The sequence below is a fragment of the Cibotium barometz genome, chromosome 17, assembly GCF_041138505.1.
Source record: "Cibotium barometz isolate CiBa-2024 chromosome 17, ASM4113850v1, whole genome shotgun sequence".
Classification (NCBI taxonomy): domain Eukaryota; kingdom Viridiplantae; phylum Streptophyta; class Polypodiopsida; order Cyatheales; family Cibotiaceae; genus Cibotium; species Cibotium barometz.
Window position 1 is genome coordinate 49,625,403 of NC_141062.1, and position 14,068 is coordinate 49,639,470.

Consider the following 14,068-nt stretch of genomic DNA (forward strand, 5'->3'; position numbering starts at 1 on the left):
GGTTGACATGTATGCTAAATGTGGCTCACTTGCCAAAGCACGGCAAGTGTTTGACAAACTTCCAGTTCGAAATGTAGTCTTGTGGAATGCATTAATTGCAGGATATGCCAAACATGGGCATGGTGAGGAAGCACAGAAGTGTTTTGAACAGATGCAACTTGAGGGTGTCGCTCCAGATGCTGTCACGTTTGCTTGCATCTTGAAAGCTTGTGGCAGCACGGGAGCCACAGATAAGGGTCGAGAAATACATGCTGATATTGCCAGAAAGGGGTTTCTGGAAAGAAACCTTTTTGTTGGCAGCTCCTTGGTGCATATGTATGCTAAAAGTGGCTTGCTTGCAAAAGCACAGGAAGTGTTTGACAAGCTTCCAGTTCGAAATGTTGTCTCATGGACAGCATTAATTGCAGGATATGCTGAACATGGGTACGGTGAGGAAGCACTTAAGTGTTTTGAACAGATGCATCGTGAGGGAGTCTCTCCAGATGCTGCCACATTTGTTTGCAGCTTGAAAGCTTGTGGCAGCATAAGAGCCACAGACAAGGGCGGAGAAATACATGCTGAGATTGAAAGAAAGGGTTTGCTGGAAAGAGACCTTGTTGTCGGCAATGCCTTGGTTGATATGTATGCCAAATGTGGCTTGCTTGCCCAAGCACAAGAAGTGTTTGATAAGCTTCCCGTTCGAAATGTTGTTACGTGGACTGCACTTATCGCAGGATACGCTGAGCATGGGTATGGTGAGGAAGCAGTCATGTGTTTCGAACAGATGCAACATGAGGGTGTCTCCCCAAATGCCGTCACTTTTGTTTGCAGCTTGAAAGCGTGTGGCAGCATAGGTGCCACAGAGAAGGGCCGAGAAATACACGAGGAGATCGAAAGAAAGGGGTTGTTGGAAAGAGACCTTGTTGTTGGCAACACATTGGTCGACATGTATGCCAAATGTGGCTCAGTTTCCAAGGCACAGCAAATGTTTGACAAGCTTCCAAGACGAGATGTAGTCTCATGGAATGCACTAATTGCAGGATATGCTGAACATGGGCATGGTGAGGAAGCGCTCAAGTATTTTGAACAGATGCAACTGGAGGGTGTCTCTCCAGATGCTATCACATATGTTTGCAGCTTGAAAGCTTGTGGCAGCATAGGAGCCACAGACAAGGGTCAGGAAATACATGCTGAGATTGCCAGAAAGGGCTTACTGGAAAAATACCTTATTGTTGGCAGCACCTTGGTTGATATGTATGCCAAATGTGGCTGGCTTGCCATAGCACAGCAAGTGTTTGACAAGCTTCCTGTTCAAGATGTAGTCACTTGGAATTCACTAATTACAGGATATGCCCAGCTTGGAGAAAGTGAAAATGTTTTCCATATTTTTGACAAAATGCTACGAGAGGGTCTAAAGCCAGATCTGGTCACGTTCGTTGTTGTTCTCAATACATGCAGTCGCACAGGTCTATCTTACAAGAGCCAGACGTACTTTGAGGCCATCAGCAAAGACTATGGCATGGTTCCAACTCTTGAACACCACAGTTGCATTGTTGATCTCCTTGGCCGTGCAGGCCAATTAGACAAGGCAGTAGCAATGATCAAGAAGATGCCGTTCTGTGCTAATCTTGCAGTGTGGAATACTGTGTTGGGTGCTTGTAGAAATTGGGGAAATGTGGAGCTTGGAAAACAGGCCTTTCAAAATGCAGTGTGTTTGGATGAAAAGGATTCGGCAGCTTATGTTTTAATGTCTCACATCTATGCAGGTGGTGATATGCAGGAGAAAGGGAACGAGGTTGAGGCAATGAGAGTGGAAAAACAAGCATGGAAGAGGCCAGGACATTGCTGCTGGACTAATGACACCGCCAGAATTGTGCATTCATTTTTGGTTCCGGATAAAAGACAGTCCTAAAGCAAAAGTATTGATGCTAGTGGCAGATAAAAAGAGCCTATGGGCGGGCGTCTACAGGGAGTGAAAAATGGTAACTACAGGAGGATTTTGGGCGTAAGGTCAGTTGGGAAAAAAAAGAAAGAAAGAGAGATTTTCCGCAAGGGGAGAGAGATTGTGTCTTTAGTTTGCAGTGGATGTCATAGGACATTTCTGATGATGTTGGCACAGTGAGAAGTTGGGTAATATTGTGTGTGCCCTACAAAATATACACTAGGGGACATCCACACGTCTAAAATCTCCAGAGTTGTAACAACTTCCATATAGCTATGGCAATAGCAGCAAAGAAGGAAAGTACATTCATGGCGATTGGAGAGGGCATCTTCGTCCCAGTTGTTATTATAGATCCTATCTGGGGAGGGCATCTTTGTCCCTTGGCTGTGGGTATTAGTGAATTCTCATGAGCTGCATGGATGGGTGGCTTGGGAGTTGGCTTCTCTGCCACTCATGGGGTGATGTTTCTTTGGTTCATGGTTGAGTTGGAATCCTTGGTAGCTGGGTTGTTTTTTAGGTTTGCCTGTGAGAGAACAATACTTTTTTTTAGTAAGGAATAAGGAACAACACGAACAAACTTACGTGCTTGCACAAGTATGTGTGTTTTTTACATATGACAGGACCAAAGTGCAGGGAATGCAGCATTACCAGATGGGTCATTTAGCCAGAGCTTGCCCTCGGTGGCAATCCAGGAGATGCCTCCGGTGGTTCCTCCCCCTGTTTCTCGTGCTGATCCCCACCAGTGGTAGGGGGAGAGGTAGGCCCTCAAGCAGCGGAGCACTAGGCCCCGACCCAGCTGTCGGCGAATGCCGGACGGTTGGCCCGTGCCCAAGCCGCGAGCAGACGACCAGGCTGGCAGAGCTCAGGAGGATTCCGTTCTATCAGAGAACCGTTACGAGCATTTTTCTCAGCATTTCCCTGTTGGTGACGCGCCCTCTCCAGTCCCGGAGCGGGCCCCTCTGGCCCCACTAGTATGGCGGCCCAGAGCTGAGCGCCGCCATCGCACACGCCAGGCTGGCAGAGCTCAGGAGGATTCCGTTCTATCAAAGAACCGTTACGAGCATTTATCTCAGCATTTCCCTGTTGGTGACGCGCCCTCTCCAGTCCCGGAGCGGGCCCCTTTGGCCCCACTAGTATGGCGGCCGATCCCTCGTCGAGATTCCCTTCTGACCCCCAGTGTTCTGAGAGGCCGGCCGGCCTCTCTAAGCCCTCGGCGGGCCCCTCCCCTCAGCTTTCCTCTTCGGTGGATCCCTCACAGCAGCACCTCTCCCCGCCCCTCCCACCTCCTCCCCCAGTCTCGACACTGACTTTACTCGCCGCAGTGCACTCCGTCCCACCTTTATCATCCGAGCCTGCCCTCCCTCCACCTTCTGCCTCTCCAGAGCCCCCCCCCCCCCCCCCCCCTAGCAGCCCTTGGCCCGGAGCGGAGGCAGCTGGCAAGATCAGCCCGTCGCTTGCTTCACTGATTTTCCGAGCCGGTAGAGATGACCATTGCCGCCTCTTTGGTGAGGGCTCTCCCGCCAGAGTCCCCAAGTGGGGCCCCAGGATCCTGGGAGAGCTTGTGGACTACAGTTTCTTTTGGTGTCCGCCGATGGAATGGACCGACATGTTTGAGGAGACAGTAGCACCTGTTCGGGTATGTGTGGTTTTTCACCACTCCAGGTCCTCTATGCCAAATAATGGCACGATGATCTTCTCTTTCCCCTTCATCAGCGCAGCCCCGGGGACAGTGGGATCTTGAGTTGGTGGCAGTTGCCATCCACGGTCAAGCAGTCAAGCTCTCCCACCATCTCCACGATCTCCGCATCATCAACATTCTTACCCATTTTTGGCCTCTGGCTAGGATGGAGCTTGGAGGTTCAACCCATCGAGGCTAGGATGGGGAGATAGTAGTCTCCAGTCTGGAGGTGCTACTCTTTGTGTTGTTCATGCATACTTCTGCTACGGTACCTCTTTCCCCCCTCTTACAGATACCTTCACTGTGATCGATGGAGTCCGGAGCATGCATATGCGCACGCTTGTACAGAGTGCCGTCACATGGAGGACAGGATTAGTGACCATCTGGCGCGCCTTCGACCCCGTTTGGATTGTGATTATTCCCCGTCTAAACCCTCACCGAAAACTCTTCGAGTGGAGGGTAGTTCCACTAGTGTTGCATCACACAGAGACTGATATGCAGATTGTTTCATGGAACATTCAAGGTATAGGGGGGCCTCAGTGCTTTCATAAACGAGGTGTCCTACGAGGCATGCTAGAGAGGGCCATAGTGGGGGGACTGATAGACATTCTTTTCCTCCAGGAGCATCATCTCTTAGAGGGGTGCACCCACAGATGCAAATGTGGGAAGATTCATCTAGGTAGGAGTCGCACTTTTTGGTCCCCATCCTTCGGCCCCTCAGGGACGTAGGGAGGGGTGTGTATATCTGTCAGTGAGCAGCTGTTGTTGGCAGTGACTGGCTTGAAAGAAAGCTGTAGCAGCAGGCCGACAGCTCCACATTAGCATAAAATGCTATAAAAGCATAAAAAAATAAGAAAAATACCTAAATAAATATGTACATGGAGGGCCTCATAAATGGCTAGTACAAGCATGAAAATGATGCACTAGACTCTCTGGAGATGATATATAATCCAACACCTCCTCTTCGGCGCCAGAGGGGTGGTCCAATACTAGCACGCTGAAGTAACACCTCCATAGTAGCTCTCGAAAGTGGTTTGGTGAAGAGATCAACCAGATTGTCCTTGGTTGAACGACCAACCGAAAAAGTCCCAACTCGATACAATCGTGTACAAAATGATAATGCACTTCAATATACTTGGATCGTTCTCGTATCATAGGATTTTGAACTAGAGCAATAGCACTCTGAGAATCCAAGAAGATAGTAACCGGGGAAGTGTCTAAATGCTCTAGAATCTGATGAATCCAAAGTGCCTCAGTGGAGGAGAGAAGGTAGGATTTGTACTTAGCCTCAGTGGAAGAAGCAGAAACAGTCCTTTGCTTTTGAGACTTCCAAGAAACCAATCCAAAACCAAGCATGAAGCAATATCCAGATGTAGACCTCCGAGTATCAATGCACTTGCCCAATCAGAATCTATGAAGCCAATCAAATCAACGCCATTGGAGTCGGTGATGCCATAATTTGAAGTACCTCGAAGATAACGAAGAACTCTCAAAGTTGCCTGCCAATGAGACCTTCAAGCAACTGCTGAGAATTAACTGAGGACACTCATAGCATAGGAGATGTCTGGATGGGTGTTGGTAGGGTAAAGCAATGAGCCAACAATCTGTCGGTACTCTGTGGAATCCACCAAGGGTGTATCATCCTCCTTGGATAACTTGGCATTGGGATCCATGGGACAAGAGAGAGGTGTACAATCTGACAACCCATAAAGTGAGAATAGCTTCTTCACATACTTTTGCTGAGAAATGAAGATATAGTCATCATTTTGCCAAACCTCCAACCCAAGAAAATAATGTAGAAGGCCAAGATTAGTCATCTCAAATGTCTCTGAAAGCTTGGACTAAATCTATGTGATCAACCCAGTATAAGAATGAGGTCATCAACATACAAAACAATGACACAAATATCTCCATCAGAAAGAAGCACAGAGATTGATGTCAGCATATGCCCTCTCAAAGCTAAGAGATAACAAGAAGGCATTAATCTTCTGATACCAGGCACGGGGTGCTTGTTTGAGACCATAAAGAGCCTTTTGTAGAAGATACACATGGGTGTCCTGTCTTTGAATCACAAAACCAGGAGGCTGCTCAACTTAAACTTCTTCCTCTAAATCTCCATTCAGAAAAGTAGATTTGACATCCATCTAGAACACGGGCCATCTGAAGTGTGCAACCAGAGCCAAAACAATCCTGATGGTGGTATACTTGGCTGTAGAAGCAAATGTCTCATCAAAGTCTTCACTTGCCTTCTGAGCATATCCTCGAGCAACAAGGCGGGCTTTGTACTTGTCCAAAGTACCATTTGCATGAAACTTGACTTTGAAAATCAATTTCACACCAATAACACAATGATGTAAAGTTTGTGGCACCAAAGACCAAGTGTTATTCCTCTCAATAGAGGCCATCTCTGCTTCCATGGCTTGCCACCACTGTGGCTATGAAAGAGCTTCCTTTGGACTCTCAAGCTCATCGACCTCTTGGAGAGAACTCATGAGAGCATAAGTCAGTGTGTGATGAGATGTGGAAGCCCGAGATGAACGGCAAGGTTTAGGGGTGGTGATAGAGATTTGGTTATGGAGCTGTGCATCAGTGAGATTAGAATCTCTAAAGAGTTACTGAACCCACCGAGGTAGACCAGCCTTCCTCTCAAAGTGTGAAGAAGAAGATCCAACTGCAGTAGAGGACTCATCCGATGCTCCTGGAAGTGGTGATGAAGTAAGCATTGGTGAGGATGATCTCGGAGTCAAAGTAGGATTCGTAGAGGGACTAGGAGTTGCAGACGTTGGTGCAACTAGAACGGATGGCTATAAAGTAACAGCTGGCACTAGGGTTGCAACAGGGGGAGGAGGAGGAGGAGCTTGACGTGGAAGAGGTATAAGATCACTAGCATCTGTCGAGAATGGATCATCTAGAAAGTTGAACAATGCATCATGTGGAGAGGAATCGATGCCAAACAAGCTCTCATCAAACCGAGCATCATGGGAAATGATGGTCATTAACCTCCGGATCCCAAAAGCAGTAACCCTTTGGATCTCAAACTGTAGCTTGTGAAGATCATCCTCTTTGACTTCCGGTGCGATTGAGGTTCTTTTCTTATGTGGGTCATGCACATAAGCAACACAACCGAAATCACGAGGATGAGAAACATAAGGCTTGTGTCATGTAAAAGCCTCCTTTGGAGTCATCCCCTTAATCGCTTTTGTGAGAGAGCGGTTAATGAGATAAACTGAGGTAGCCACAACTTCACCCCAGAAAGCAGGGGGGAGACTTGCATGATGCAACAAAGCATGAACCATCTCTTTGATAGTCCGATTCTTCCGTTCCACAACTCCATTCTGCTGAGGAGTGTAAGGAACTGCAGTCTATCAATGAATGCCCTTCGAAGCAAGGAAGTCATCAAATGGTACAAACTCGTCGCCATTATCAGTTCGGAGGACTAAAACTCTACCCCCGAACTGATTTTCCACCATCGCGATCCAAATCCTAAAACTGGCAAAAGCATCTGACTTGCGAGCCATAAAACATCCTAGACTTTGCGAGTGAAATCATCCACAAGAAGAAGAAAATATCGAGCCCCTCCAAGAGACTCAACCTCCATAGGTTTGCAAGATTTGCATGTATAAGCTCCAGTCTTTGGGTTGCTCGATGAGTGGCCTCCTTTAGAAATGCATCTTGATGATGCTTGCCCATCATGCAAGATGAGCAGACGTGTGAGAGACCTGAGCTGAGGTAGTCCGCTAACAACCTGCGAAGTATATGGAACTTCTGTAAGGTAGCAATGGGTACATGAGAGAAGTATATGTATCAGAAACCAAAGCCATCAAGGGGGTGAAAAGCTGATGAATATTGGAATCAGTGTGAGGGATCTAGGAAGAAAAATTGGTGATCTTGTAGAGACCCCCATCATGGACTCCATTGGCAACAACCGAGAGTCTTCTGTCGATTACTTCAATGACATCATCATCAAAGTACACACCAAGTCCCTTCTGAGAAGCTTTATATACTGAAGACAGATTTTTGGAAATCTGTGTTACATGTAGAACATCATGTAAGGTGGTAGAGGAATCCAAAGAAACATTACCAACACCGGTGACAGGAAGTGAAGAGTCATTGCCGATGCGAACTGAAGAAGAGAGTCTGGTAGTCCTCCAAGATATGGGTTTGATTGGTCATGTGGGCAAAAGCACCACTATCACCAATCCATTCCACCGCTTCAGGTGTGTTACTAACTTTTTCAGGAGAAGTTATATTTGTGACACAAGGAGTGAATCTTGGGAAGAAGTGGATGAATCTTTGACTGCCATGTATGCAAATTTGGCAAGTCTCTCCTCTGAAACTTTGCCTTTATCTTTGGTGTTGTCCTTGTCAAATGCTTTAGAAGAATCTTGGGCTTTATACTTGGCTTTGGCTGCTCGAGAATCATCATAACGAGCAAAGCAGCAAACCTCAGTATGACCTGACCTGCCACAATAATCACATTCATTGCTTTTGTCCTTGGATTCCTTAGAATCACGTTTACCCTTACCTTTTCCTTTGTTTTTGTTTTTGTTGTTGTTGTTGGAGTTCCCTTTTTCGCCTTTGCCTTTGCCCTTGTCAAAGGCAACAAAAGCAGACTCTGAGTAGTCTTTTCTGCGAAGCATGCACTTGTCATGGAGATAACTCACGACTTCCTCAAAAGGGGGAAGAGGATCACGAAAATAAATATTATCCCTAAAAGAATCAAAGGCAGAAAAGGCAATTTACCAAGAAGTTTATGGATGGGATTGTTGATGGTACTCCCGTACTCCTCAAGCTGCAGCTTGATACGGGTGACCTCTACAATCTTCTCAATCAAGTTATCTGAATCATTAATTGTAAGCTTCACCAGATCTGACTCCAATTTGGCAATATTCACTGTTGAAACTCTCCCATACCTCCTATGGAGCTTTGTCCACATCTCATGAGCATTACTCTGAGTACATACAAACTATGCATGTATAGTTGGAGTCATGCAATGGATGATGATAAAATGAGCCCGAGCATCCAATATGCTTCTCAAAGTAGTTTCCACCAAGTGAGGTGTGGAGATAGCCATCCAAACACCGGCTCCTTCCAACAACAACTGAGTGAAGAAAGACCAAGTATGATAGTTGGTTGCTGTAAGCTTCATGGAGTCACTGACTTGGGGAGGATTGTAGGATGGTATATGGGTAGGGGTGGGAGCAAGACTTGGATGAGAGAAACACAGAGAGGAAAGTGTGATGGTGATGGAGAATCAACAGGAGAAGAGTAACAATAGAGAAACCTCATGAAGCCATGTCCTCTAACAAGAAACCTTCTCTTAAGAAAGGGGCTAAAAAAATCAGCAAATCCTCCTCTTAGGCTATGCACAGCAAGAAGAAAGGGAGGGAGGGTGGGAAGATCTCTCCAAGATGTAGATTCCTATCCTTAGCACCTAGAAGAGGGCTTCAACAATCCAATCAGCAGAAAAAATCAGCAATCTTTGTTGAAAATTCAGAAACACAACAGTCCCAAGCATCAAATGAAGAAAACGCAGCAATCTTGAGGAAGCCTCTGCTCCCGAAAGAAAACGTAGCACCTTCCACGCTGAAATCTATAGAAAACGCAGCAAACTGTCGAAGCCTCTTCTCCAAAACAAAAAACGCAGCTCTCTTCTGCTCATCACAAGTCATCGTTTTTCTCTGATACCATGAAAGAAAGTGAAGCAAATAGAAAACACAGATGTAGGCCTAGGTACAAGACTTGTAAATGCTGGAAACTGATGTTTATTTGCTGAAAACTGAGCACGAGGGAAGCCCGTAGGTGCTGTACAATGATAAGAATCAGAAGCAGCTCTGTTATGGCCTCAACAAGATGCAAAAGAATGAGATAAAAATGGGGGAATGGGGACAACCCTTATGTACTCCCCAAGAGAGCTGGTCTACTAGTTGTAGTAGGCCGACAGCTCTACAATATCATAAAAATGCTATAAAAGCATGAAAATTAGAAAAAATACCTAAATAAATATACACATGCAGGGCCTCATAAATGGTCACTACAAGCATGAAAATGATGCAATAGACTCTATAGAGACGATATTTAATCCAAGATGACTTCGGAGTCATTGTCCCAGGGCATGCATAGTGGATTACCACCATCACTATTGGAGAGGATAGCATTGGCTTCCTCAGCATTTATGCTCCGAATACTGATGTAGGTAGAGCCTGTTGAGATGTCAAGTAGGCGTTTCAGGTGTGTCTGGACCTCCGTTTTGCAGTTCGCAGGCATTCATGAGCACTGCGGATAAGTTTTAATTTTCTGCACTACTCTGTTTTTGCAGCTACAGGAAGGGCGATTGGTTTTGCAAACGCTGTGTGTACTACAAAGAGGTCTCAAAGTTGCCATTGGGTATATGTATGCAAATTGAGGTCACTGGTTGTGACAATTTGGGTGCAAAATGTAGTAACGCTGCAGAGAATATAACAGTTTGTGCAGGTCAAACAAGTGCTGTTTTTGGCAAATTTGTGTTGTAGACAAGATGTCAAATGATGGAATAAATTAGATTGTTGCAGAGAAGCTTGACAAGAACAACTTCCATGCTTGGAGGTTTAGATTGACAAATTTCTTGATGGGAAAAGGTTATTGGGACTACATTGACGGTGAACATGAGGAGGCACCAGAGATTAATTCAATTGCTCTGCAAATGTAAAAGAGTTCAAGGATTGGAATCAAGGAGCAAGGAAAGTCATGTATTGGCTTTCTTAGTATATAGGACACCATGATTGGGCATATGCAGGATGCCAAGTCACCTAAGGAGGCATGGGACACCTTGGTGAAGCTGTATGAAACTAACACCAAGGTACGAAAGATTCAGTTGAAGAATGAGCTTCATACTGTGGAGAAGAAAAACATGTCTATGAATGATTATTCCTTGAAGATCAAGGGCATTGTGGAATCCTTTGCATCAATTGGTGTTTTTGTTGATGATGATGATAAGGTGGAAGTGTGTCTACGTGGTCTCGGGCCACAATACAAGGCGTTCAAGACATCTATTCAGACTCGGGAGAACATTCCCAACTTCAGAGATTTGGTGTCAATGTTGATCATTGAAGAGAAGAATTTGGGTGAAGATCAACAGTCTTCACAAAACAAAAACAGTTCAGAGTAGCAGGCCTTCACCACAAGTGCAGGTAGAGGAAGAGGTAGAGGTCATGGATGTGGCCAAGGTGGTGGCCGAGCAAATAATCAGAATTATGGTCAACAGCAGCAACATTTCCAAGATTCGCAACAATAACACACAAGTGGAAGGGGCCAATTTAGAGGTAGAGGGAGCCAACGAGGTCGTGGTAATTGGTAAAGGCAACATAATGATACACGAGGGTGTTTTTACTATGGTAAGCCTGGTCATGTGCAGGTAGATTGCTGTAAGAAGCAAAGTGATATGCGAAATGGAAAAGTGCAACAAAACAACTATGCATCCTCTAGTAGAAATAATGAGGATAATGAGAGGTTGTTTGTTATGTAACATGTGGTTAATGCTGTGTGTGAAAATGATGTACTAGCATGCAAGGATGATGTATGGTATGTTGATTCAGGTGCTTCAAACGACATGACAAGTCATGGTGAGTGGTTCAAGGAAATGAAGCGTCTTGAAAGACCAGATTTTGTTAAAACAGGAGATGACACTGCTCATCCGATTGCCCATGTTGGAGATGTGCCATTGTCTATGCAGGATGGTAAGGTGAAGTACCTTGCAGATGTACTTCATTTTTCAAACATCACAAAGAATCTGGTTTCAGTTGGCCATATGATTGAGCAAAATTTGCAGGTTCAATTTAACCCTGATGCTGCTATGTCGAAGACTTTAAAGATAAGTGCAGGTTGGTTGCAAAAGACAACAGAGTGGGCAGAATGTTTACATTGAATGTAAATATGCATGAAGTGAGAGCTGCAATGTTTACAAATGGTTCAGGAGTTGTTGCAGATACAGACATTTGGCATAAGAGAATTGGGCATGTAAATGTGCAAAGAATGAAGTCTATGTAGACTAAAGAAATTGTGACAGGGCTGCCTAAGTTTAAAGTTGAAGGTATGCAGAAAGTTTGTGAAGCATGTCAATTTGTAAAGCAAACAAAACATGTATTTCCACATGACAGAAATGTGAGTAGAAATGTATTAGATGTTGTGCATTCAGATGTATGAAATCTTGCGAAGACTATGTCTATTGGTGGCTGTAGGTACTACATAACATTGATTGATGAGACCACACGAGGAAAGTGTGGGTATAATTCATGAAGGAGAAGAGTGAAGTGTTCACTCATTTTTTAGAATTTTAGAGTGATGGTTAAAAAACAGACGGGAAATCATGTGAAGTGCCTAAGGTCAGATGGAGGGGGAGAATACTTCTTTAAACGAGTTCTTTGAATTCTTACAAAATAATGGCATCTAGAGATAATTTACACACTCTGCAGCAGCAAAATGGAGTTGCTGAGCGAAAAAACAGGTACATTGCAGAGATAGTACGAGCATTGAAGGTAGAAAAGAATATATCGCATAACTATTGGGCTGAGGTTGTGTCTATAGCAGTTTATATCATGAACATAACTCCTACTGCAGCCATACATGATGTAACACTAAAGGAGAAGTTTACTGGCAGGAAACCTGATTTATCTCAAGTGAAAGTTTTTGAATGTATTGCATATGTGCATGTGCCAGATGAGTTGCATACCAAGATGGATCCAAAGGTAGAAAAATGTGTGTTTATTGGGTATTCCCTTGAGCAAAAGGGATATAGATGCTATAATCTTGCTACACGTGAATTGAGAATAAGTAGAGATGTTGTATTTGATGAGATGAGTAGCTGGTATGCTGCTGAAAAAGATGTTGGGGCTGATGTAAGTGGAAATGTGGTTGCAAAAAATGCAAGTCAGCAATCATAGTCATTGAGTGGACCAGGAGAGTCCTCATCCAGTGGTTCTGTTTTTGATAGGCTGCGTCATAATACCAATCCTGAAAATGTAGTTGGTACATCACATAAAGGCAAAGAGAAAGTGGTTGAGCCCCTTGGTATGCCTGATATTTTTGCAGAGCATTCTCTTGTTGATGGAGATTCTAGTGGCTCGGAGATGAGCTTTGATGAGGAGCTTGGGATTTCAGTAATGAGGATGCTTGGTGTGAAGAAGACTATGGAAGCCATGAATGCAAAGTTACGAAGATCTGAAGGAGTCAAAAACCTTGTGTAGAGGCTGACATGATGGTTATGTCGCACATCACTATGCTTATATGGCAAAAGTTGTGCAGGTTGTAGAACCCACATGTTTTGATGAGGCTATTAGAAATGTGTGTTGGGAGAAAGCTATGGATGAGGAGATGGATGCATTATATAAAAATGAGACTTGGGATTTGGTGCCATTGCCTAAAGGCAAGAAATTTATTGACTGTAAGTCGGTGTATAAGGTGAAACATAACAGTGATGGTAGCATAAGTAGGTACAAGGCTAGATTAGTAGCCAAAGGATATACACATAAACATGGGATTGATTATAAGGAGACATTTTTTCAAGTTGCAAAGATGGCAACTGTTAGAGTTATGATTGCAGCAGCTAAAGGCTGGTTTTTACATCAGATGGATGTAAAAAATGCATTCTTGCACGGTGACTTGCAAGAAGAGGTGTATATGGATCAGCCACCAGGTTTTGAGGATACAGGTCACCCAAAGTAAGTATGTAAGCTTCGTAAGGCTTTGTATGGGCTGAAGCAAGCTCCATGAGCATGGCATGACAAGTTGAGTATCTTGTCACTATCGGTTTTCATATGGCAGATTCAGATCACTCTTTGTATGTGCACAAGAGTGATAAGGGTTTTGTGATCATCACCATTTATGTAGATGATCTTATTGTTGGGGGTGGCAACTTGGAAGAGATTGAGCATGTGAAAAGTCTTCTCAAAAGGAAGTTTGAGATGAAGGATTTGGGAGACGCACTACTTTTTGGGAATTGAGTTCATTCGCACACCTGAGGGTATTTGGCTGTCACTCACAGAGACAGTATGCATTGGACATGTTGTCCAAGTATGGGATAGCTGATTGTAAGCCAATCTCAGTGCCATTAGATCAAAATGGCAAGCTTAGTGTGGATGCAAGTTATGTGTTGGAGGATCCCACCATGTACAAGAAGTTTGTGGGGAGTTTGACCTATGTCATAATCAGCAGGCCAGATTTGAGTTACACTATTGGCTTAGAGAGCCAGTTTATGTAGGTTCCGCGCAAACCACATCTTGACAGTGTGCGATGCACACTTCGGTACTTGAGGGCCACTGTTGATTATGCATTGTTTTATGCAGCAGGTGTACCATTGGAGCTAATGGATACACAAATGTAGATTGGGTAGGTAGCATCTCAGACAGGAGACCTACTAGTGGATTTATGTTTTCATTGGGGAGTGATGTGACATGGAGCAGCAAGAAGCAGCCCACAGTTGCCTTGTCGAGCAC

The 14,068-nt window shown here is 44.6% G+C and overlaps 1 protein-coding gene across 1 annotated transcript in view; it reads left to right on the forward strand.

The window, feature by feature from the left end:
* The window catches only part of LOC147630128 (pentatricopeptide repeat-containing protein At5g39350-like), a 3,613-nt gene extending 1,195 nt beyond the window's left edge, over positions 1-2,418 (forward strand). Inside the window, exon 2 of the mRNA XM_086811747.1 lies at positions 1-2,418. This exon is cut by the window's left edge and continues 974 nt beyond it. Coding sequence (XP_086667873.1) covers positions 1-1,891 — 1,891 coding nt within the window. The 3' untranslated portion in view covers positions 1,892-2,418.
* Positions 2,419-14,068: the final 11,650 nt, after the last annotated feature.